This window comes from Microtus oregoni, unplaced genomic scaffold (genome assembly GCF_018167655.1).
Source record: "Microtus oregoni isolate MIOR12 unplaced genomic scaffold, Mior012 000016F_ref0000370, whole genome shotgun sequence".
In the NCBI taxonomy this organism is placed as follows: domain Eukaryota; kingdom Metazoa; phylum Chordata; class Mammalia; order Rodentia; family Cricetidae; genus Microtus; species Microtus oregoni.
In genome coordinates, this window is record NW_024543075.1 from 37374276 (window position 1) to 37396993 (window position 22718).

General features: G+C 47.7%; 2 protein-coding genes across 12 annotated transcripts in view; one reads left to right on the forward strand and one right to left on the reverse strand.

Moving 5' to 3' along the window:
- Positions 1-5770: 5770 nt before the first annotated feature.
- LOC121457780 (NADH-cytochrome b5 reductase 2) lies at positions 5771-12502 on the forward strand. 7 transcript variants are annotated; one of them, XM_041666774.1, is made up of 9 exons: positions 5771-5909; positions 6583-6727; positions 6916-7015; positions 7631-7737; positions 8382-8511; positions 9027-9110; positions 9885-9970; positions 11151-11250; positions 12182-12502. In XM_041666774.1, the coding sequence occupies exons 2-9, from the start codon at positions 6650-6652 to the stop codon at positions 12352-12354; spliced, it is 858 nt and encodes a 285-aa protein (XP_041522708.1). In that variant the 5' UTR covers positions 5771-5909; positions 6583-6649; the 3' UTR covers positions 12355-12502. The 7 variants fall into 7 exon arrangements, with proteins under 7 accessions (XP_041522708.1, XP_041522704.1, XP_041522703.1 ...); XM_041666770.1 differs by having other exon boundaries at positions 5772-5902; XM_041666769.1 differs by lacking the exon at positions 5771-5909 and adding an exon at positions 5928-6065.
- A 771-nt stretch (positions 12503-13273) lies between these two features.
- The window catches only part of Ppfibp2 (PPFIA binding protein 2), a 151095-nt gene continuing 141650 nt past the window's right edge, over positions 13274-22718 (reverse strand). For 4 of the 5 annotated variants that reach the window (XM_041666885.1, XM_041666884.1, XM_041666883.1 and 1 more), the window contains 9 exons: positions 21853-22003; positions 21482-21593; positions 21178-21266; positions 20749-20871; positions 19360-19485; positions 18102-18290; positions 16902-17078; positions 14851-14916; positions 13274-13667 (listed from right to left, as the gene is read on the reverse strand). In XM_041666885.1, coding sequence (XP_041522819.1) covers positions 13617-13667; positions 14851-14916; positions 16902-17078; positions 18102-18290; positions 19360-19485; positions 20749-20871; positions 21178-21266; positions 21482-21593; positions 21853-22003 — 1084 coding nt within the window. In that variant the 3' untranslated portion in view covers positions 13274-13616. The remainder of the gene's footprint in view (positions 13668-14850; positions 14917-16901; positions 17079-18101; positions 18291-19359; positions 19486-20748; positions 20872-21177; positions 21267-21481; positions 21594-21852; positions 22004-22718) is intronic. The other variant, XM_041666888.1, reaches the window with a different exon arrangement.

Consider the following 22718-nt stretch of genomic DNA (forward strand, 5'->3'; position numbering starts at 1 on the left):
TATGATCAAAATATATTTAAATTTTAAAAATTGTTTTATTTTTTTATTTTTTAAAAATTTCCACCTCCTCCCCTCCTCCCATTTCCCTCCCACTCATCCCCCTCCCTCATCTACAGTCCTAAGAGCAGTCAGGGTCTCCTGCCCTGTGGGAAGTCCAAGGAGCATGTGATCAAACTGGACTCTCTGAATGTGGCTGACAATGAGGGCTGACTGAGAAGCCAAGGACAATGGCACTGAGTTTTGACTCTACTGCATAGACTGGCCTTGTGGGAGACGAGTCTGTTTGGATGCTCACCTTTTAAAAAATTGTTTTAAATAATAAAAACATAAAAATAAAATACATTCTAAGAAAGAAAAACAAGGGAGCATTTTAAAATTAGAAATCAAGAATCTAGATTATAATTGCACCAGAAACCATTTTGTTTGTATATTTACTGCTTGACAGGATGATATGGTGTAGGGATACTATGATATAGGTTTTCTGTGATAGAAGGATGTTATCATTTAGAGATGTTATGATGTTGGCGTGGTATGATAAAGGGATGCTAAGCTATAGGGGTGCTATGGCATAGGATGCTTTGGTAGAGGGATACTGTGATGTAAGGATGCCATGATGTAGCCATGTTGTAGTGTAGGGATATTGTGATATAAGGGTGCTGTGATACCGGATGCTGTTGTATAGGGATACTGTGGTTCGGGGGTGCTGCGGTATAGGATGCCGAAGTATAGGAAGATACAAGATTTGATTCAGACACTTGGGCGTGCTTCTAGCTTTGCTCTTTGGTCTGAGAAAAAGCATAGGATCTCTCTGAAAATCATGTTTGAACTCAAGTGGTAGCAGGAAGGTTAGTCTCTGAGTGAGTCTTTACTGAGAAGTCTGCAATTCTACCGAAGTGAAGACTTGCAAACTCCTCTTAGAATTGTCTGTAGTCCAATTTGCTGTGTCTTCACTTGCTCTTGCTTTTAAACTCACTTCTGAGACAGAGATGGTCCTTACAACAAAACATTTTTCTGAAAATCTCTGTGCTTTTAAGAGATGAAATAAACACTGGGCTAAAGCTGCGAACATCTCAAGTACGAGGAAGTAAAACACCCTGCTCTAAATGTATGTCCTCGGCATATGAAACTGCGGATGGAAATAGCTCCGAAAGCATGCCCTTCTATGAAAGCAGTTTATATCCATCTATGCTAGTAAAGTAAGTAGAGGATGGAGGCAATGATGTGCCCTCTGAGGTGCACGTGCCTGTCTATCTTGGAAAGATCTTTCCACCGGAAGACGAACGGGGGAGGAAGGTCCTGACACCTGCCAATAGAGATCACCGCAGGTTCCTTTGAGAGTTGCTGTGCGGGTGACTGTCCCTTTTAAGGCAACCTTCGGAGCCCTGTGTTACTAGAGTTTTTAGGATAGAGGCCTATATCTACAGTCAACAGGCTAGACATCGATAGTGATTCTCAGCACGCTAATGAACAGACACGTGATAGCGCAAAGCAGAGAGGGGTGATTCGGTGAAACCTCAGTGGGAAGCGGAACCTAAAGAAGATGCAGTGACAATCGTCTGGCCCTTTCTCAGACTTTGCAGATAACTCTGTGTTTCTCTAAGCTTTTTATTAGCCTGTTGTGTGTCTGTTTATTTCACAGAGTAAAATAATCAACACTTATAGGGAGAGGTGGAAAATTTAAGGTTTTCTGCACCAGTCCCAGCTGTATCGCAGAGGAAGATGAGGACATGTCCCCTCATTTCTCTTCATGCACCATCTCTCTCCCTCCTCCTGCAGCCCCGCCCCCTTTCTCTGACTGGAGGCCTGAAGCGCTCATCCCCAGACGGTACAACCCTACTCAGGTGGCAGGTTCCCCCTAGGAACAGCATTTGCTTTCCAGTCGACTCCCTGAAGCTCCAAGCTGAGAACTTACAGTCACTACCTTCTGGAGGCTGGAGCTCAGTCTCTGCCACAACAGACGCTGCTTGCCAAGAGGTGAGGCGACTGCTGTAAATATTGGTGGAGAGCTTGACGAGCACCATCGGCAGAGCTCAGCAGACAGCGCTGTTAAGGAAGGAGTTCCCCGGGAGTGGGAAGGACAACAGGAACATGATTCTGCAAGCTGCTCCCTTCACTCTCCCCAGTCTCAGTCTCAGGCCAACTCTGATCAATCAGGAGGAGTCTCAGTCCCCTTTGCCTCTCCACAGTCTTGCCTGAGCAGATGGCTGGGGTCCCACAGAAATGTATGCTTTTTTATAGCCACCTTCTTTTGTTTTGAGATAAGGTCTCCTGTAGCCCAGACTGGCCTCAAAGTTGTTGTATAACCTAAGGTGACTTTGAACTTCTGATTCTTCTGCCTCAACTAGCGGGCACCTCATCTATACATCACCACACCTGGTGGCTTATGTTATACTAGGGATCAAACCCAGGGCTTTGTGCAAACTAGGCCATCACTCTCCCAACGGATCTATACCCCCAATCATATAGTCACATTTCTGTTATGAATATCTAGGTTGAAGACCTCTCAAAAACTCAAGTACAGCTACTGTTAAACCCCATCTGCAGTGCTTAGTGGGGAATTCTGGCCAGTAGCACCAATATACTTTAGTCTCAAACCCTTAAAGAAAAAGCAAGGGGAAAATCCAACCCTGCTTGGATCAGTGTTGGTGCCTAGAGTAGTCTAGGCTCTCCATGCGTCTCACAAAGCTCACAATGGCTGCTGCGATTCTTTGTCCTGAGTGACATTTTAGCAGAGTACACAAAGGATGGGCCCACGCCAGAGAATCAGGAAAGCTGCTCATGTGGCCTAGCGGAGACAATGAGCTGCAGCGGTGACCAGGCGGGAGGCAGATTTTGAGAAAAGAGGTTGGCCATGAAAGCAACTAGGGCGTTAGGGTAGGGGGAAAGAAACCTCTGAGCCAAGATACATGAAAAATACGTTTTAAATATTTTAAAGATTGCAAACAAAGAAGCCCATAGAGATTTAAAAACAGTTTGTTTAATGTATTGTTGTCACAGTAGATTATTATAAGCTCCATGGCTTAACACAACATAAATTTATTCTCTTACATTTCTGGAAGTTAGAAACATAACATTTGCTAAAGTCAAGGAGCCAACAGGGCTCATTCTTTTACCCAAGTTTGCAGGAGAAATTTTCATTAGAATTGAAACTTGAATTTCAGGTTTTAGTGACTAGATAGACATCTTGGCCTATGGCCCCTGCTTTGATGTTCAAGGTTCATCACTCCACACTGCTGCTATCTTCCCACTGCCTAGCCTTTCACTGTCTTCTCTTAACCTTATATGCCATCGTCTTAGGCTCCCCAGACAGCCTAGGTGAATCTTCCTGTCAAAGGATTCTTTTTTTTAATTTTTTCTAATATTTATTTATTATGTGTACAATATTCTGTCTGTGTGTATGTCTGCAGGGCAGAAGAGGGCACCAGACCTCATTACAGATGGTTGTGAGCCACCATGTGGTTGCCGGGAATTGAACTCAGGACATTTGGAAGAGCAGGCAATGCTCTTAACCTCTGAGCCATCTCTCCAGCCCAGTGTCAAAGGATTCTTAATCACAGTCTGAGATACAGGGAAGAAAATTATTTTAAATATCCTTCACTGAACAACATTTCATGCTGTTATAGAAACACAATGTTTCAATTATAAAAAAAAAAACCCAAAGAACTGCTATTTTTCTGCCATCATTCTTTAGCACATAAGAATCAAATCAGTACCTCTTTTGGGCTGGATTGTGTTGCTGGATTTGTTTTTTAAAATTGCTGTTTGAGGGTGGGGATGGCACCTTTAATCCCAGTGCTCAGGAAGCAGAGGCAGGCATATCTCTGAGTGTGAGACCAGCCTGGTCTACAGAGCTAGTTCCACGACAGTCAAGGCTAAACAGAGAAACCCAGTCTTGAAAAACCAACAAATCAATCAATCAATCAATCAATCAATATAATTGCTGTTTAAGCTACCAACTTGAGTTTCATAACATAGATGAATTTCTGTTTAGGATTGGGACAGAATTTAAAACAATTTCTGACAGGCCCTAAACATACATCTGTCTTTTGTCCTTTGTTTTTTATGAAAAGCTGAGTCTCAGCATTAAGAACTATAAAAACTTGATTAACTCTGAAAGATGTTTAAGATGCTTCAGCTACTTCGTGTGGAATCAAATATTCAGCCAAGAGTTGCATCTTGTGAAAATCTAGCCTTGGGGAAAATCCAGCCTCCCCAACTTGTAAACACCAAGGCAGGATGGAGAGAGGCGTGGCTGTGAACTCGTTTACAGTACAGAATGAAGACATGGGAATTACAGCTGAGAGGAGAGCACTTGAGTGACTGCTGTCTAAGTCGCCATGTCTGCTGAGCTGCTACCCTGAGCCTCCCAGAATCCAAGTGTCTGCAGGGTGGGGCTGACGGCAGAGGGTGGTGGCCTCTCCTGCAGAGACAGGACAAGACTAAGACTCTATAGCAGACAGCATGAGAAGTCCAGACTATGAGGGTTCTCCACAATGCACCTCAGAGCCTTGATTTCCTTTTCCGCTCTTGCCAGTGGCAAACATAAACTCTCATTTCAGACTGAGAGGGTCAAGAAACAGATCCCTGTCAGTGAGGGCCGCAATAATGGAGGACCACAGACTGTCTTGGCAAAGGGGCTGAGTATCCAAAATCAAAAAATGGGCCAGGAGCGGTCTTTTGGAGGCCTGTTGGGAACAGAGAGCTTTTGCTGCTCTCCCTAGCTTTTCTCTTTAAATGATCTACCCTCTCTACGCCCATTCCTGTGTTCAAATTTCCCCTTGTAATGAGGATCTCAGGCACACTGGATTATCTTCATCACCTCAGTTTTCTTCAGCGAGGACGCATTTGTTGGTGTTGGGAGTTGGAGGATAGAGCAGGAATGTGAGAGAAATCAGCTCACACCACACTGTCCTCCACTGTAAGCAACTCGCTGCAGTAGGCACACAAAGCAACACCTTCCTGGGCCCTCAGGTCATTGTCAGGTAACGTGATTTTTTCACAGCTTCAGCGTTTAAAATATAAAGTCAGGGATGATGGTACCTGCCTGAAATCCCAGCTATTCAGGAGGTTGGGGCAGAATCAAATGTTCAAAACCTGTCTGGGCTCCAGAGTTAGGTTAAGGTCAACCTAGGCTCTGCCTCAAAACTTAAAAACCAACCAACCACCTAACCAAAGGACAGCAAAAAAAAGAAAGGGCTGAGGATACAGGATACCATTGCTTGGTGTGTGTGAGGACTTCTGTAAGGAGTTCTTCGAAAATTGTGAATGCCTACTGCAGCAAGTTGCTTGCAGTGGCAAGAGCGGAAAAGGAAGTCAAGGCTCTGAGGTGCATTGTGGAGAACCCTCATATTCTGGACTTCTCATGCTGTCTGCTATAGAGTCTTAGTCTTGTCCTGTCTCTGCTAGAGAGGCCACCACCCTCTGCCGTCAGCCCCACCCTGCAGACACTTGGATTCTGGGAGGCTCAGGGTCGCAGCTCAGCAGACATGGCGACTTAGACAGCAGTCGCTCAAGTGCTCTCCTCTCAGCTGTAATTCCCATGTCTTCAGTCGGTACTGTAAACGAGTTCACAGCCACGCCTCTCTCCATCCTGCCTTGGTGTTTACGAGCTGGGGAGGCTGAATTTTCCCCAAGGCTACTGGGATGCGCAAGGAGACTTAAGAAGCAGAGGGATCCCTGTTGAGAACAGGAACTCTGGAGGAGATTAAGGGCCCCATTCCCACAGGGCCAACTGCGGAGGCTCAGGATTGGACTGATGCCAGAGTCACGGGACACAGAAGCCTGAATGTGTCTCTATTCAGGCAGGAGTCAGCCGGACCCTGGCCGCTGCCCTGTGTTCGCCCTCCGAACCACCAAGAGGCACTGCCCAGCTCGAGGATAAGTTGGGCATCTCTCGCTCCCGGCTCCCGGTGGGTTCCGTCAGAGAGGGGCGGGGCAGGAAGGAATCCAAGGCTCGGGACAGGGGCAGGCGATGTCTGGGCCTGACTCGCGGCGGTTTACCAGCTGGTAGGGACCCTGGGTCTCTGGACCAGAGGACTGGGCAGCAGCGGACTTCTCTGGAACAGGTCGGGCTGTGAACAAACTGGCCTGGTTAGGGAACGGGGCGGAGTTGAGGGCTGTTGTAGGGAGGTTGGCTACACCTCTGGTAGATGTGTCTTTACTTCCTTTGCCTGCCCTGGAAAGTGCTGGTGAGTTTCAAATCCACTCATTGCTCCACTACATCAGCCAATCATAAGTGAGTGGGAACTCCCAGGAGAGGTAAATCCCGTCTCCAGCCTTGCTGTTAGCTACAACCCACAGCCACCTGGCAAGGCCAGCACAGTTCTCTCTTGGGCGGCCTGTTATAACTAATGCTGTCACTCTTCCCCAGCATCTTTGGCTGAAGCGAGGACGGAGGCAGGTGGGCAGGGAGGGCCTGAACCTGTAACAAACCTCTCTGCCCTCTGGTCCTCACAGGCAGCCTTCTGTGTTATAACACCTTTCCCTCTGCTAGTCCTTTGAGACATAAGAGCAGCCATGCTTGGTGTTGCCTAGCCCAGGATGGGTGAGATCTGAGGTCTGTGCTTACACTGTGTCTTTTAGGACTACTTCCTTGCTCTTGGTTCTTGGAGTCATCGGGAGCACTGTGATTCTCATTGCCCTGAAGAAAATGAGCTTAGAGAAGAAAGATCGCATCACCTTACAGGACCCTGAAGCCAAGTACCCCCTGCCCTTGATTGAAAAGGAGGTACTGGGTCACCCAAACCTTCCCCTGGTTACATGAAAGAGGAGGACAGGGGGTGTGAGAATGCTAGCTGGGAAGTTGGGGTGAACAGTCACCTCAGGGCCAAATTGAGTATCTTTCTCAGGATCTGGGCCATGCAGCAAACAAAACTCCTAAGAAGCCAACATAACCTGCTGTTTTTGTTCCACTAGCAAATCACCCACAACACTCGAAGATTCCGCTTTGGATTGCCCTCACCAGACCATGTCTTGGGGCTCCCTGTAGGTGAGCAGCGCTTGGTGACATTTCCAGGTCTGTGTCTTTGGGATGTTCCGTTCCTATTAGCAATAGGTTCCCATTTCCGTGGGATATGGAGGACACACTGATAAAATCCTGGACCACATGGATGGAGAGAGACAGGCAGATGGACTTGAGGACAGTATCTCCATTGTTCCAGTCTGCCTGTTATAAAAGTAATATCTTGAGGAGCACTGAAAAGAAGTAAGTCTAGAAGAAGGTCTAAGATGTCATCAAAGGCTCCTGCCCATGCAGTTCAAGGCCAGTGCCTCAATCCTCTTCTCTCTCGTTCCATCGTGTACTTCCCAGGCCCGTCAGTCTGCTTCAGGTATAGTGAGAGTAACATGGCTGGTGGGTGTGAAAGTTGGCACGGATGAGAAGAGCAGACATTCCATTAACGCCCCAAATGTGTGGGGAGTCACTAGGCATGCAGATGCCCTAAATGGGTAATTTTCTGAGGGAGCCCGAGCCCCACATAAAGAAACCAGCTCTAGCCCTGCGATGCTCACACTGTTAACACTCCAAAGGTTACAGTGTGAGCATAGCAGGGCAGATGTTATCAAAATAAATCTTTGGGCCATTTCAGAGTTCTATTTGACTATTAACATTTGATATATATTTTTTTTGTAGGTAACTATGTCCATCTCTTGGCCCAAATTAACAATGAATTGGTAATTAGGGCTTACACTCCTGTCTCTAGTGACGATGATCAAGGCTTTGTGGACTTCATTATAAAGGTAAATAATACCCACCTTACCAAGCTATCTGGAGCCCCAGGTATCTTTAATGTGGTAGAGTGGAGAGGGGACTTACGGCCTGGACAGTGCTTTCCAATAGTCTCATTTATTAGCAACGCTACACTTAACCCTGTAGGGTCTCAAAGGATTGCTGTAAGGTTGGTTTAATTATCATCTTGACACAATCTAGAAATCACCTGGGGAAGAGCCTCAATGAGGGACTGTCTATATCAGGTTGGTCTGTGGTGGATTGTCATTATATTAATTGACTTAGAAAGACCCAGCCCACCGTGGGTGACATCATTTCCTAGGCAGAGGACCCTGAACTGTGTAAACATAGAGAATGAGCTGAGCACAGCTAGGTATGCAAACATTCATTTCTCTCTACTGGATGTGATGTGCTGAGCTGCTTCACGTTCCTGCAGAGACAACAATGGACTTTAACCTGGAGTTGGAAGCTAAAATAAACCCCTTTCCCCCTGAGTTGTCTTGTTGGGGTATTTTATTGTGGAAACAGACATGAAACCGAAACGACTGTTCCCAGTGAATGTGGCAGTGTTTACTCAAATGACTTCTAATGACTTCCAGCTGTGTGCGACTGTCGCCAAGGCTTGGAGGTGTAAAGATCTGTGCTTGCTTTTCAGATCTACTTCAAAAATGTACACCCCAAGCATCCTGAAGGGGGAAAGATGACTCAGTACTTAGAGAACATGAAAATTGGGGACACCATCCTTATTCGAGGGCCAACAGGGCGCCTGTTCTACCACAAGCCAGGTACAGGTGCTGTTCAGCGGGGTCTCACAGTTGGGCAATTCTCATAGCTGGGAAATTCCTGCAGTGGCCTTGCTGTGGTCTTCCTCAGCTCTGGGGCACATGGGCGCATACTTGAAGTCTTCACACATTCATCCACATGACTGTATTTATAATGACTTCTGTCACTGCTCATATTTACTGCACAGGCTTGTACACTTCATCTAGAATGTCCTCATTACTGTCTCTGGCACAGATAGATGAAAGATGCCTGCTGAGGGTAGAGGGAGACCACACTGATTCTCCATTTACTCACTCGCTCTTCAAGGCTCCAGATTAATTTCAGCTTGCCTAAGAAAAGGCCCAGCTATCCCATGGGATGCCTACCCTCGGTTTCCACTCTATACACTGGCAGCCAGTGAAGCTACCGTGTCTGATTTGGACTTGGAATGCTACAACCTTGCCTCCTAGAGTCAGAAATCTTTTGTAGGCCGCCAGCCAAGGCCTGCAGAAGTCAGAAACATTCTCTGTATTTCTAGGTTACCTTACAGTCAAAACAGACAAAAAGAGTGAGCCTGAAGGAAAACAGGTTCATCACCTGGGGATGATTGCTGGGGGCACAGGTAAGAGGTTTCTGGATTCCTCTAGGACCATTCTAACTTGGGAATCATTTGACCCTATGAGATCTGGTGCAAGCAATTCTTCCCTGGCTGTGGTAGTGGGAATGTGGGGTCCAATACTGAATCTGACCCTATTCCTCTACAACCAGCATAGTGGCTCCCTGGAAGCCATGGGAGCTTCTCTTCTGAGGCTAGGCTGGGCAAGCTTTGCTCAATGGTTCCTAAATAGTGGAATATTCAGTTCCAGCCTGACTCTCGAAATTCCTTGAGAATGAACCCTCAGGGAGACATATCGCTGGCAGTTTTAATACTCTCACATTTACCGGCCATTAGTTTTATTACGCAAGTGAGGACATGAACTAGCTCACAGAAAGTTCTTACCCTCTTGCCATAGGAAAGAAGGGCTGAGGATATGGCCCGGTTGGTAGAGTATTTGCTCAGGACAAATGAGGCTCTGGGTTCCCCAGCAATATAAAAACAGGCATGCCTGTAATTCCAGTGCTTCAGATGATCAGAAGTTCAAGGACAGACTTGGCTACCTTGGGAGTTGAGGCCAGTCTGGAATATGTGAAATCCTATCTCAGAAAGGAAAGTGGTTCTCTGACCTGCTGCTGCATTAGAAAGGAACGCCAAAATGAAGGTTCTTCCCCACTTTATGTTTTGGGGAACAGAACGGAAAATGGTAGAATCAGGATCAAATGAAATTGTTAATCCACTAAAGGCCAGAAACTGGGGCACTGGGGATGGGAGCAAGCTGGCCTGCCCGCTGTTTTCCAGGCATCACACCCATGCTGCAGCTCCTTCGCCACATCACCAAGAACAGCAGTGATGGGACCAAGATGTCCCTCCTCTTTGCCAACCAGGTCAGTCTGCAGCCAACCCCGAGCTGGCCACAGCAGCATGGGATGTTCCCCTCCAACTGTCTTGAGAAGGCACTGCTGGGTGCCCTGGGTTGTGGGAGGCTTAGTGGGCTCAGCAAGTCTGCTGGCAGCTGAAGAAGCTGAGGTCAGGCCTGTTCTGTTTGTTTCTTAACTCTTCCACTTTCCCTACAGAGCCATCCCATGCTGTGAGCTTTCTTCTTAATTCCCAGTTCTGTTTCTCTGAGTATTAAATAATGGATGTTCCTGATGGAAATTCTTAGAAATTCAGAAGAATATACATTTATATTGCCATTCCCCCCATATGTACTGTGTATTGATATATTATATACCCTTATTTATACACATTTTTATACACTATATATACTTTTTCACTTAGTAGTATCACATAGGCATCTTCCTCTTGCTGACTTTAAATATTCACACCAGAATCAAAGAAACCTTTTCATTCAGGTTTTTCTAGATTTTGACATAAACAATAACTAATTATGAACAACTGGGCCTGAGCTGACAACTCTGCTTTTCTGAAACAACACCAGAAGTAGCATTACTGGGACAGAGCTGTGGAGGGTGGGACGACCCAGGCCTGGGTATCCTCTTGTCCCCATTTCCTCAGATGCAAATGTAGACCACCTTCCTCTTCTGGACCCCATCAGCACAGCCCTCCCCTGACTCCTTAAAGAAGTCCAATCTGCACTAAGCTTGTGTCCACTGGGCCTGCCAGGTCTGACCCTGGATGCAGGGAAGTGAGTGGGGACTTTTGCATGCAGACAGTGGTCTGTGCTGCCAGTCCTTCAAGCCAGAGGACACCATGTTGTTGGTCTCCCCCCCCCCCCCCCGCCCATCAGTTCCACCAGCTATTTTTGCTGTTGTTTCTTTTTCTTTTTTCTTTTCTTTTTTCTTTTTTTTTTTTTTTGGTTTTTCAAGAAAGGGTTACTCTTACTTTGAGGCCTGTCCTGGAACTAGCTGTTATAGACCAGACCAGACTGGCCTCGAACTCAGAGAGGGTACAGTGTGCAGGAGGAACAGGGAGTCTGGAAAGCTCTCAAGCTAGGACAGTGGCAATTCAGGCATGAATGCGTAGACCCACACGTTCAATCGAGGTGGGCATACGGGCTATTCCCAAGGGACCTTTGTGATGTTGGTGATGTTGCTTCTTTTCTAGACAGAAGAGGATATCTTGCTGAGAAAGGAGCTGGAAGAAACTGCCACAACTCACCCTGACCAGTTCAACCTGTGGTATACCCTGGACAGGCCTCCAAATGGTATGGCCCTTATTACTCTCTTATTCTGAGTGAGCTCCACCCTTTGACACACCTGCAGACTAGCTCCAGGTTCTGTTTGCTTGTTTTGCCTTGGGGCTCTTGGTCTGTACAGGGCACACAAGCGAAGCCATTGATGGGAGGAGATGGGAGCAGCAGTTTGTAAAGGGGAGTCAAGGACAGGTGCTGCACACCTGTACATTGACGGGAGGAGCTGGGAGCAGCGGTTTGTAAAGGGGGGTCAAGGACAGGTGCTGCACACCTGTGCATTGACGGGAGGAGCTGGGAGCAGCGGTTTGTAAAGGGGGGGTCAAGGACAGGTGCTGCACACCTGTAAAGGGGAGTCAAGGACAGGTGCTGCACACCTGTAAAGGGGAGTCAAGGACAGGTGCTGCACACCTGTGCTCTCCCCACACTGCGCTGAGGATAGACTGGGCCACATCTGCCCTCCACACTCAGCACATTGTACCTAAAACGCACTGGCCCCTTACCCTCTCATACTGCTCATGGCTACTCTGCCTCTTATGACCAACCTCTTGTGGACAGCAGTGTTCATAAGCTGAGCCTCAGCCAGCTCCTGCTAGCGCCTAGGAACCACTATGTACCTTACATGGTGCAGGGCACATTGCATGTCTCCCTGATTTCCACCAGTCTTGGCATATATCATGCTGTCCAGCAGAGGGTGCTGCCCAACTCCACAAACACTCCACCACAGTGTGACCTCCTCACTCTTCTCAGTGCTTAGAGCAAAGAGACCAAGGCTTGAGCCTGGGATTGGAGTAAATGCTGCAAACGACTGAAACCCCCCTTTCTGTCCCTTGGGTCTACATGGGAACCAGCAACGCAGACTTCTGAGCTTTTGTAGGGCAGCCTGGTCCCCAGCATCAGGGGCTAATGCAGAATCACACTTCTTCCTTGCTCTGTTTCATTCCAGGCTGGAAGTACAGCTCGGGGTTTGTCACTGCTGACATGATCAAGGAGCACCTCCCTCCCCCTGGGGAGACCACACTCATCCTGGTGTGTGGTCCACCACGTATGATCCAGGATATGGCTCACCCTAGCCTGGAACAGCTCGGCTATACCAAGGACATGATTTTTACCTATTAACACCTCCTATAATCCTTGGCGGGTCCCTCTCCTGTTTCAGAGTGAGTTTGACTTCACCCTGTTCACTGTTCACCTACAGTATCTGCAAAGTGGCTCTCCATGTACCCTTGGGCACGGTGCTGGTCTCTTGGGTGTAGACCTAAGAAGAGTGCAGAGAATTGGGTGTTTTGGGGGGCTTCCAGGCTTGGAGGCTGGGCATGATTCCTCTTTCTCCCAGTTTCATGTAATAAACTGGACTGCCCTGCACTTAGCTCACAATGTGTGGTTATGTAGGGAACACACTGGGCAGCCAGAACTTGCCTGGGTGGAATTACAGCAAGATCCAAACGGTTCGATCAACTAACTCCCACTTACGAACATTCTTCACATTTCTCTGCTTTGAAGGCCAGACTCACAGAGGGAAAAGGCTTTGTGTGTTCTTCCTTCCCATGTGGGTCACTTTGAGACATAAACAGGATTACGAACCTGTACAGAAGGGCAATCACAGTTCATGGACTCTACGAATCCTGTCCTCACTCCCTGCATTTTGTACAGCAGACGGAGACGTGGAAAAATATTTGTAGTTTAGCAACCTCTAGGTGACAGGTTCCACCTTGGCACTGGGCCAAGGGAGGCATGGTTAGACAGAAGTTCCTAAATTTACCATTTCTAGCAGCTGTGCCTCAAATCCCATGATCCAGGGACTGCTATCGCCACCTGCTGGTCAAAGCAGTAATACCACACTACTGTCTGCTACTTCAGCAGATACAGGTGGGTGAAGTTGCTTGAAGATCGAGAAAGGAGTGCTGGTTCTCAGGGCCAGGCTCCCAGAAGTGAAAATACATACTTCTATGAAGCAGCCCCAAAGGATCCCCGGCCCCCCAGAACTTCACCAGCCACTGCAGAACAATCACAACAGTTTACACAGCTTTTTTCCAAGCAGAGGCTTTTATGAACTAAGAGCTCACTGCCTTTGTTCTGCATTTAACACAACACTTCCCTGTCTACAAGAATGTCTGCAATTTGTATATAAAAGTATAAAAGGTAGAAAATCTGTAGCGAAAAGTGATCATGGATGGCACTGAAGAACACAGGGACGCCTCTGGGCATCTCATCCCTCTGCTTTTGCTCCTGCCAGCACCTAGTTCCGAGGGACCCCAAAGAGCCCCATCTGGCTTCTGTAGAGGGCTCTGTGCCAACTCCCCATTGAGGTAAACATTCAGGTCCCACACATGCCTCTCTGGGCTCTCAGCCATGAAGAATGTCATCCGCAGTCACCAGTGTCAGGGACAGCCAGGCGAGTCATTCAGTAGTTGGTCCTGGCTCAGCAGAGTCTGTAAGAACATAGCCAGAATGGCAGTGTAACAGTCCATAGGCCAAGGCTACCCTACAGCATCTTCCTAAGAAACAGAGGGACACTGGAAGTGGCCCACTCCCAATACCGCTGATCTGCAAAGTTATGGTGTCCCAGGGAGCCTGAGCATTGAGTGCTGAACAGACAGTAATGTTAAGATGAAAATGGGGTGAGGGTGAGGCTTGGTGCACACAAGTACATAAGCACTCGCTTTGCTTGCACAATGTTCAATCCCCACCATCGGTATACACATGCACACAAGATAAAACCAAGCCTTTTGTCTTAGTGGTAAACTTACTATTTCAAGACCACCAAAGGTTTGTTAGAGATCACAGGCCAAGATTGTACAGAGACATGCCCCTGCATGAGCCTGTTGCCCTGACATGGTCTTGCTTAGATATGAGACACTCCTCCATCCTGCCTTTATACAGTTTTCTAACCGTGGGTAGGTGGCCATGTCTTGCTACCTCTGGTCTTCCCATGTGATTTACGAGAAGGCTATCATTATCCCTGCTTTACAGATAACCAAAGTCAGTATCAGAGGGACCATGGCACACCTATGCTCCTAGAGCCAGTAAAAGGCAAATGACTTGAACTACCCCTACCCTTTTCCTCCCTCCCCCCCCCACCCTCCACAAACAAAACAAAATAGTTCTTCTTTCCTTGGGACCAAGCTGCCTCCCCATGGACTGATTAGTACTCCTGGGCATGGCAGGCTCTCCTAGCTTGCAGAACACATTCATGATGTCAGAGGAGTGGTGGGAATGCATGTTTCTCTGTGCCAAGAAGGCAGGACAGTGTTCACTGGGCTAGAAGTGAGCCGGAGCCTTGATCTGGCTGGACAGCTGACCCATAACTGCTTGGTCACCATTATATCATTACCAGTTCTAAGCCCAGGAAACGGATCCAACGCCTTGTATGTTCAGGCTGACTCTGATGAAAGGCCCGTGGGCCTCCAATGCCCTGTGGTGGCTCAGAGCCCAGCAACGGGCCAGTAGAGGAGACCTGGCCTTTCAGTTGCTGTGTGCCTCTGGGCTGGCTGAGGCTCTGACCCACTAGCAAGCAAGCACCATCCTTTCCTGCCCTGTAAACATGAATGCCACCACACCAAGTTTACTGAGCTTCACTAGCCATGCTGCAAGGAAGGGGGATCAGAATCGTACCGTGAGGCGATGGATGTCTTGGGAGAGGAGCCCTATTTGTGTCACGGTGACTTCAGAAGGTGCCATCTGTAAAATGGGCAGCAGCCTGGTCAGCACACAGGAACGAGGCCTACGCTTTGCAGAGACAGCGGCATGCACAGCCCCTTCTACTCAGGCCTGTCCTCTCTAGGACAGTCTTCCCTAGAGCGTGGACATGGTGTGCTCTAGGCCCCAGGGAGTGACAGCTGCTGAGACACATGCAGGCTCAGTTCCCGTACTGCATGCACACACTCTGCACCAGCACTCTGTGCGGCGAAGCAGGGCACAGGCAGAGCTTGTCAGAAGCAGCCTTCTACACATGTCCAGTGGTCCAGCTGTTTCACAGGGATGAAAGCCTCCAGATTACTACTGGACAAAGGATGCTTTCCAGGCATAGGACCCCAGATATCAATGCGGTGGTCTAAGAGGGCAACATCAAGAGGCTGCTGCCTGCCTCTTCATGGCATAGAGGGTTACTCAGGTACTTCTGGCCTACTTGGTCCTCCTTATCTGGATGCTGCAGACTTGGAGGCATCAAGAGCAAACCCTTGTAGCAGGGAAAACTCAAGTCCACTAAAGTTGCATGAGGTCACACAGACATTCAGCTGCAATACAAATTCCATGCAAAGTCTGAAAACAGGTACATGCAGTCCTCACTGGGACATAACCAATAGGGCACAAAACCTGGCCTGACATGCTCTACAATAGCATTGGCCAGTCAGTGGCTCTGGGTACCACAACCAAATACTAGTATTGCCACCTGGCAAGCTGGACTTTAGGGGAGGTAGTAGCCTTGGGTATCAGACCATGGCTGAGCCTTCTATGTGTATGAAGAGCCAAGTGTTAACATCGCCTGCATCTGGGTCAGAATCAGAAGGCTGTAACAAGCCAGCGATCCTGCCTTGCCTTCCAGATGTTTGCAACACTGCTGTTTTTCTTCTGTAGATGATGGTAACTGGACCCAGGAGTCAAATACTGGCCAGCCCCAACCTGGAATTTCCTGAGCAGAGCCTCAGACTGGCAGAGCACACATCTCTCCATGGTCAGTCTCCAGCCAGACACAGACCATCTGTTGGGCCCATTACCAACTAGGCAGTGTCTAAAGCAAGAGGACAGCTGTTTCTGCTCTTCCGGAAGACAAAAGTGGGCAAAATATAAAAAGCAGACAGAGTCTTGCCAGAAAGGCTGCCTGTTCATCTCCCCACCCTTCACTCTGAGGCTCACGCTGCTGAAATGGAAACAACCTAGGGTCTGTGTGACAGATGTGACCTCTAGCCAGTGTGTCTGACACCCAAGTTCCTTCTATGCTTCACAGAGGGAAACGAGACCCAAGGCAACAGGGCCACAGACTTCTCTAACAGACGCTCCATTTCCTGGTTCAATCCTAAACTATAGGCCTTTAAGTGGTGTAGTTGGTACCACCCTACCTCCAGCATTGCCTGGTTTTCTTTCCCCAACAGAATTAAAGATGGTTCATACTTTCTACATAAATACTGTTTTTATTACCAGAAAGAAATGGCCACCCATAGTAAGGTACAATCAAATTACATTATCACCATGGCCTACAAGACCCTCTGTTGTCCCTTTATCTCAGCCAAGACTCTGTGCTCCACAGGCCTAAGGCACTTGAATTCTTCCATCAGCTGGAGCATAGGGTACAGTGCCTGAGAGCTGAACCTCTTGGGATTGCCCAGGATCTCTGGGCCTGCCTCTGTTCATATGTTTCCAGCTGAAATACGGATATTAAGAATTACTAAACTTGTACAGATATCTTCAGGTGATTTCTCCTCAGTCCACATTTGGCTATAGTCCTATAGTCCCCAAAGTCTGTCCCCTTTGTAGCTGTGTAACTGCATATCCTGACCATCCTTACGGTGTGTACGAAGACCAGCCCAAAGGCACACAACTGCTGCTTTCTGCACGTCATGCACAAGGATGGAGGAAGTGCAGTTATATGGTGTTACACGGTGTTACTGCAAGCTCTCGGTGCACAAAGAAGGCAGATGACAGGGGCATCAGCTTATCTGTCCCACCTGGTCCAGTCCATCTAGTTCATGGTTGTCAAGGGGACTAAGGCCCCCGTAGACACCGTAGACCCTGTGGCTGTCATTGGCTGCATCACCAGGCTCCATGGGGCAAATATAATCCGTAGACTCATCAAACTTCTTTTTTCTCATGTTCCCAAAATGGGAAAACCCGAGTTTCCTGGGCTAAAACAGCAAATATAAAAGATGACAAGAAAAAGCTTCCAGGTAAGTGTGCAGACGTGACAGACAATATATTTGGGAGCTAGCTCAGGAGGAAAGAAATAAAAATGTTTGTGGGAAGCAGGGTTCTTGATGACATGCTCTATGCTGAAACAAGGCCGACAGATAAATAACCTAACTCAGGCCTGCTGTCCCCCCAAATGACTTCCTACTTCCCAAGATGGACTGAGGTTCCCTGGAAGTCAAGTACACGGGACTTGTCTCACCACAGCTGCTGGCATAAGAGTAAGGAACATCCAGAGACATGACGACCTCTGGACTGGTTGGCCTTCTTCCTTGCCTGAGTTCCACCCACCCCCTTCTGCTTCTGCTGGACTCCCAGAGACATGCTACCTGTTCTACATCCTTAGAGAGGGGAGTGTCACTAGGAGGCGTGGCTAGACCATAGGGACCAATGATTGCTCAAGGGGAGTGCAGCTTGGCCTTTGGAGTTACTGTGGGCCCGCAGTTAGTTTCAGACTGAGCTTTCAGACTCAAGACTGGTCTTTGTAGGGTTCAGAGAGATCAGACAATGAGACAGGTGCTTGGATAATACTAGGTCAGCTGTGTGCTAGCTCCATCATAGAATACAACAAGCAGGACCAGCTGCTATGGGGGCACGCCCAGTGCTAGCAAGACGGCAACATTCTGGGGCCTTGTGGCACACAGATGGGCTGGTCTGAAGGGAACCAGCCCTCATCTGCTTGGCAGAACTGGAGTAGAGAACAGCTTCTCAAGAAGAGCTACTTCCTGTGCATGTAGAGTGTACAGAAACATGTGCTGTTTTCCTGGAACCTAGGCCAAGCGGGGAATGGATCTAATAAAGACGAACAGACCTCAGGAAGACTCCTACAGCAAAAGCCAAGCATGCTCCTCATCTAGGGTTGCACTTACTGGTTTGGGCCTAGGCACTTACTAACAGATGCCAAACAGAAGGCTCAGAAGGCAGGCCATGGGGTCCCACCCACAATGGCTCTGATAGCTCACCCGGACTTTGGCTGTGGTGGTCAGAGGTGTATAAGCTGGTGAGGCCATTTTATCTCGCTTTTCCTGTTCGGCCTCGGGACCAATCAGGGCGTTGAACTTGGTGGTCAGATGGCGCCTAAGGAGTGTCTTCTGTGGGGGGATATTAAGAAGCATAGCCAGGGTGTCTCCAGTGAAGCGTGGCTCCAGGATCTAAGAAAAAAAAACACAGACAAATCTAGACAGTGGCTACTGTTGAGGGCCCTCCCTAGGTGGGGACAGTACAAACTTGCTCCATGGACCTTCGTGCCTCCGGAATATAGGCTGTGCTCTGTGTCCCACCTACTCTGTCTCCCCAGCACGAGGCCTGGCTTTGACCAAACTAACATGCTTGTTGATGGACAACCTCATCCTCCCAGACTAGCAGGGAACAGGCCTCTGAGATAAGGCTGTTTTCCAGTCTTCTCTGATGGCATCTAGGACACCACCTCCACACTTCCTTTCTGGCCTTGACACTTGACAGAGCTAAGTAGCGATAAACATCATATCATAGCAATCAGGAAATTGCACAAGGTGACCACCCCCTCACTTCCCCAGCCCCCATGTTCCTCTGGGAACAGGTGGAGTTGCCTTTTTCAGGACTGATCTAACGCAACCACCAGACTAACTGGAACCCTCTAGACTGAAGTTGAGGAAGTTCCTTCAGAAGCCACCTTTCTTTCTGTAAGGTAATGTTCAACCAGAACACTTTGAGATCTCAGATTCTGTGAAATGGTCCAGATGAAGAACCTCAGTTTTTCCACGAGCATACTTGACCCTTACAAAGTGTGAGGTTTAGCTTCAGTCATCAACCTAACGTAGTAGTAGTAGTACGGTCACCTGGAAGAGTCTCAAGGAGGGGCTGCCTAGATCAAGGTGGCCTGCAGGCGTGACTGTGAAGGATTGTTCTTAACTGGGTTAACTGAGACAGGAAGACCTATCCTGAACATGGGTGTCTCCATTTCATGGGCTGGTTTCTGGGTGGTGTAAGAGTTAAGAAAGGAACCAAGCAGAAGTATTCACGTGTTCATCCCCTCCTCTGAATTTCAGGTGTCATGTGACCAGCAGTTTCTAGCTCCTGCTGCTTCAGCTGCCCTGGAGTGAAGGACTGAATCCTGTAATCGAGCTAAAATAGACCACTTCTCCCTTATGCTGCTTCTCATCGGCATTTTTATCACAGTAACAGAAACAAACCAGGATGGTTTACACCAAGGCATGTGGGCCAGCCCAGAGAGCCACTCACGATGAGGCCGCCATGGACGCCACTCCCTCGAAGGTTGGGTGCATACTCCGCCAGGTCCACAGACCGCAGCCACTCCATTACCCTGTGGTTGGACCACTGGACAACCTCTGAAGGAGAAAGGTTACTCTGTGATGGAGAAGAGGGAAGAAATTAGGTTCCATGTTGTCCTCTGTGGGGTCAGCATCTCCCAAGAGCCTTGTCCCAGCAGATTCTTAGGCCTGGCAACCCAGGCCAAGCAGGCCACTTGCCTGAGAACAAGCCCAGTTCTAAGAAACGAGCATCTTATTGAATTTTTCTGTAATGTTTATACTTAAATATCCGACTCCACCATCCTGTTATGCCCTAATCATCTGGTTAATTTTAACACAAATAAATAAAGACATATAGGTTTTTATTCAGTGATTCAACAGAATTTTAAAGATTCGATTATGAGCCAAGTGTTTTGTAGGTGAAAGTACTTCCTGGCATGGCCAATTGTTTTAAGGAAATTTGCATCAAGATATTGAAGCTGGGTATGAAGAGATGACTAAGCAGCGTAAGGTGTTAGAGCTCTTCCAGAGGACCCGGTTCAGTACCCATGCCAGGTGGCTCATAACCATCTATAACCCTGCCCCAAGAGATCAGATGCCCTTTTCTGGCCTCTGTGGCCACCCACACATGTGTGATATATACACACACAAAATTAAAAAGTAAATCTCTCTATAAAACATAATAATATATACATACTTTCACACAGCCTTGTAGGCTTCAAAAGGCTCACCACTCACAAAGATCTGCAAGACCATTTGTTGAAGAGCAAGGAAATAAGAGGACAGAATGCAAAAGTAGGCATTTTAAATCCCCAAAGAACCCGAGTCAGGTCAGTTGCCCATAGGCCTTCAGTTTGGGGCCCACCGGAAGTCTTGCAGTTTATAGAAGATTATTATGTATATACCCACATGGGGTCCTCTACGTTTGTCAACACTAGTTCCCCTCTAGTAAGATCCTATGTGTCTAGGCTCAAAGCTAGTTAATCTTGCTCCAGCAAGGAGGGTAACACACTCTGAACTGTGCAGTACTTTTGGAACCTTGTTTCCTCTGACCCTCTGGACCTTGCTTCCTCTGCCTACTCTGATACCATGTTTCCATACTGTCTTTCCTTTTCCCCATGTTTTAGTCATAACAAATCACTGGGCCATTATGATGACTCAGAAACTATCCTGAGTGAGGGTGTAGGATCAGAGGTTCAGTGACTACCATTAGATACAAAGTATAGGGACCAGGGGACTTTTAGGTACCAGAATCTTAAGTACCATTGTCCATTTTGTGATGATGTCATCCTCACTTTCTCCCATGGTATTTCAGGTGTCCTGACTCAGGGCCACCTCGACAGCTACTACACTCCCTCACCTCATCAGCAGGCCTCCTGTGCAGGCAGTGGGGGTTGAACTTATTGACATGGAGCACGTGAATAGCACATTTGATGCTGAGATGATGGAGTTGGCTGGTGACTTTTAAGAAGAGTAGATCATTCTGGAAGAGAGAGGTTCTGGTTGACAAGACAGTTTCTAAGGTGACAAAAGACCCCAGCAGTTCTTTCCTGACCAAGCACAGACACACTTTCCACGTCTCAGGAAGGTGCTCATGGACAACTCAACAGTTCCACTGACTGCCAGGGTTTGGACTTTGGCATTTGGTGTGCCTTATGTAACAGAGATACTACTTTCAGGACCTTCAGAATGTGAGCAAGGGAGGACAATCAAGTTCAAAGTAACTATCATGGGATCACCTGGACTGAGTGCTCACTGAACACAGAAATACTTAAGGGAAAATCCTCACCACAGTTAGGTATTGCAGCATTCGCCCATCAACTCTCGACTCATGAAACTGATCCTTGTACTGGGGTAAGCCAATATCGTCAAGCCACCCTGCGAAAACAGATGTGTCATGAGAACAGACAATGTGGGTGCCGAGGGGAATGGTGACAAATGACCATGCTGAGGCTCTCACTTCATTCCAAAGCATTAGGAACCCACCCACCTTTCATAAGAAAGCCGCATCCTTGGGCATACAATCAATGGGACACTCTTTTGCCCTTCGGAACAGCCAGAAACATTCTTAATAAATATATGCCTGTCCTTACGTGTCACCCAAATGTGGTCAAGCAACGCGGACTTCTCTTCTTGCTTGGCGTTGATAGCTTTCACTGCTAAAACCAGCTTCTTCCTATGGAGCGGGTGTTTAATCCCTAGCTCCTAAAATCAAAAGATGAAGACCACATGTGAAGGTCTGGCAGACAACTCGGTGCTCAGTGGATGTCATGTCAGGATGGAGATGTTCTCGAGGGTGGTGGTAGATCTTTGCCCAGTGCCCTGGGATATTAAGCTATAGCAGTAGGGAATCTCGGCCTTCCCTGCTCACCTTATGTGTATGGGGTAGATGGAGGCCATCACTAGTTCCCATGCATTGGCCTGAGGGAAAATAGGGCAGCTCTTCCTCATGCTCAGTCCTTACCTTTTCCATGTCCTGAGGGGTAGCTGTCAGTAGCGTATGGCCAGATGTCACCCACTGTCTGGCAAAAATCACATACTGAGCCAGGCCGAAATCCTCTAGCCATGCACATACACGCTCTGTGCTCCACTGGGCAAAAGGGGCATTGGCATCACTGGGAAGCAGAAGAAGAACATGCTTCTGTTTTAAGGAATAGGGGGCTTTGCACAGCACAAAGTCTCAGAAAAACTCCTTTAAAGAAGAGGCAACATGGTAAAAGGCATTCTAGCATAACCCACCCACATTTGTAAGACTCTAGAGCCACCTTAGTAAGAGGTTTTATGTTTCAACTGCAGCTTTTCCGAGCATGGGATAGCCCCCATAATCCCCAGGGACTGCTTAGTTCACACAGGTCCGGAAATGCACTATGAACACTTAGGATCAAATAATTTTGTCTGTAAGACTCAACACTTTTTGGGAAATGCTTAGAAACTAGGAAAAGCCAGTTTTCTCTTTAACACAAAAAAGAGGGAAAACCCAAGCCAAAGCTCATCTAACTTCTAAGAGTGAATACCTTATTCACTGATGAAATACTAGGGTCATTTCCACTATTATCAACAGAAAGGCATACGTGCCTGTGTCTATCAGTGCTTATTAATAAATCCATCTGAGAGATTACTCAAGAAAGACTGCATAAAAGTGGTACAGCTGTAGAAAAGCAAAAATAAAGAACTCAATTCTCCCAGATACACGGCTTCCTGCATGACACACGAGAGGCCAGTGGCTGGAAGCAGGAAAGAAATGAATACATATATGCATATGGAATGAGCACTACACGCAAACATCATTTTCTAGATATCACCCAAACAGATACTATGGCTTTTGTTAAT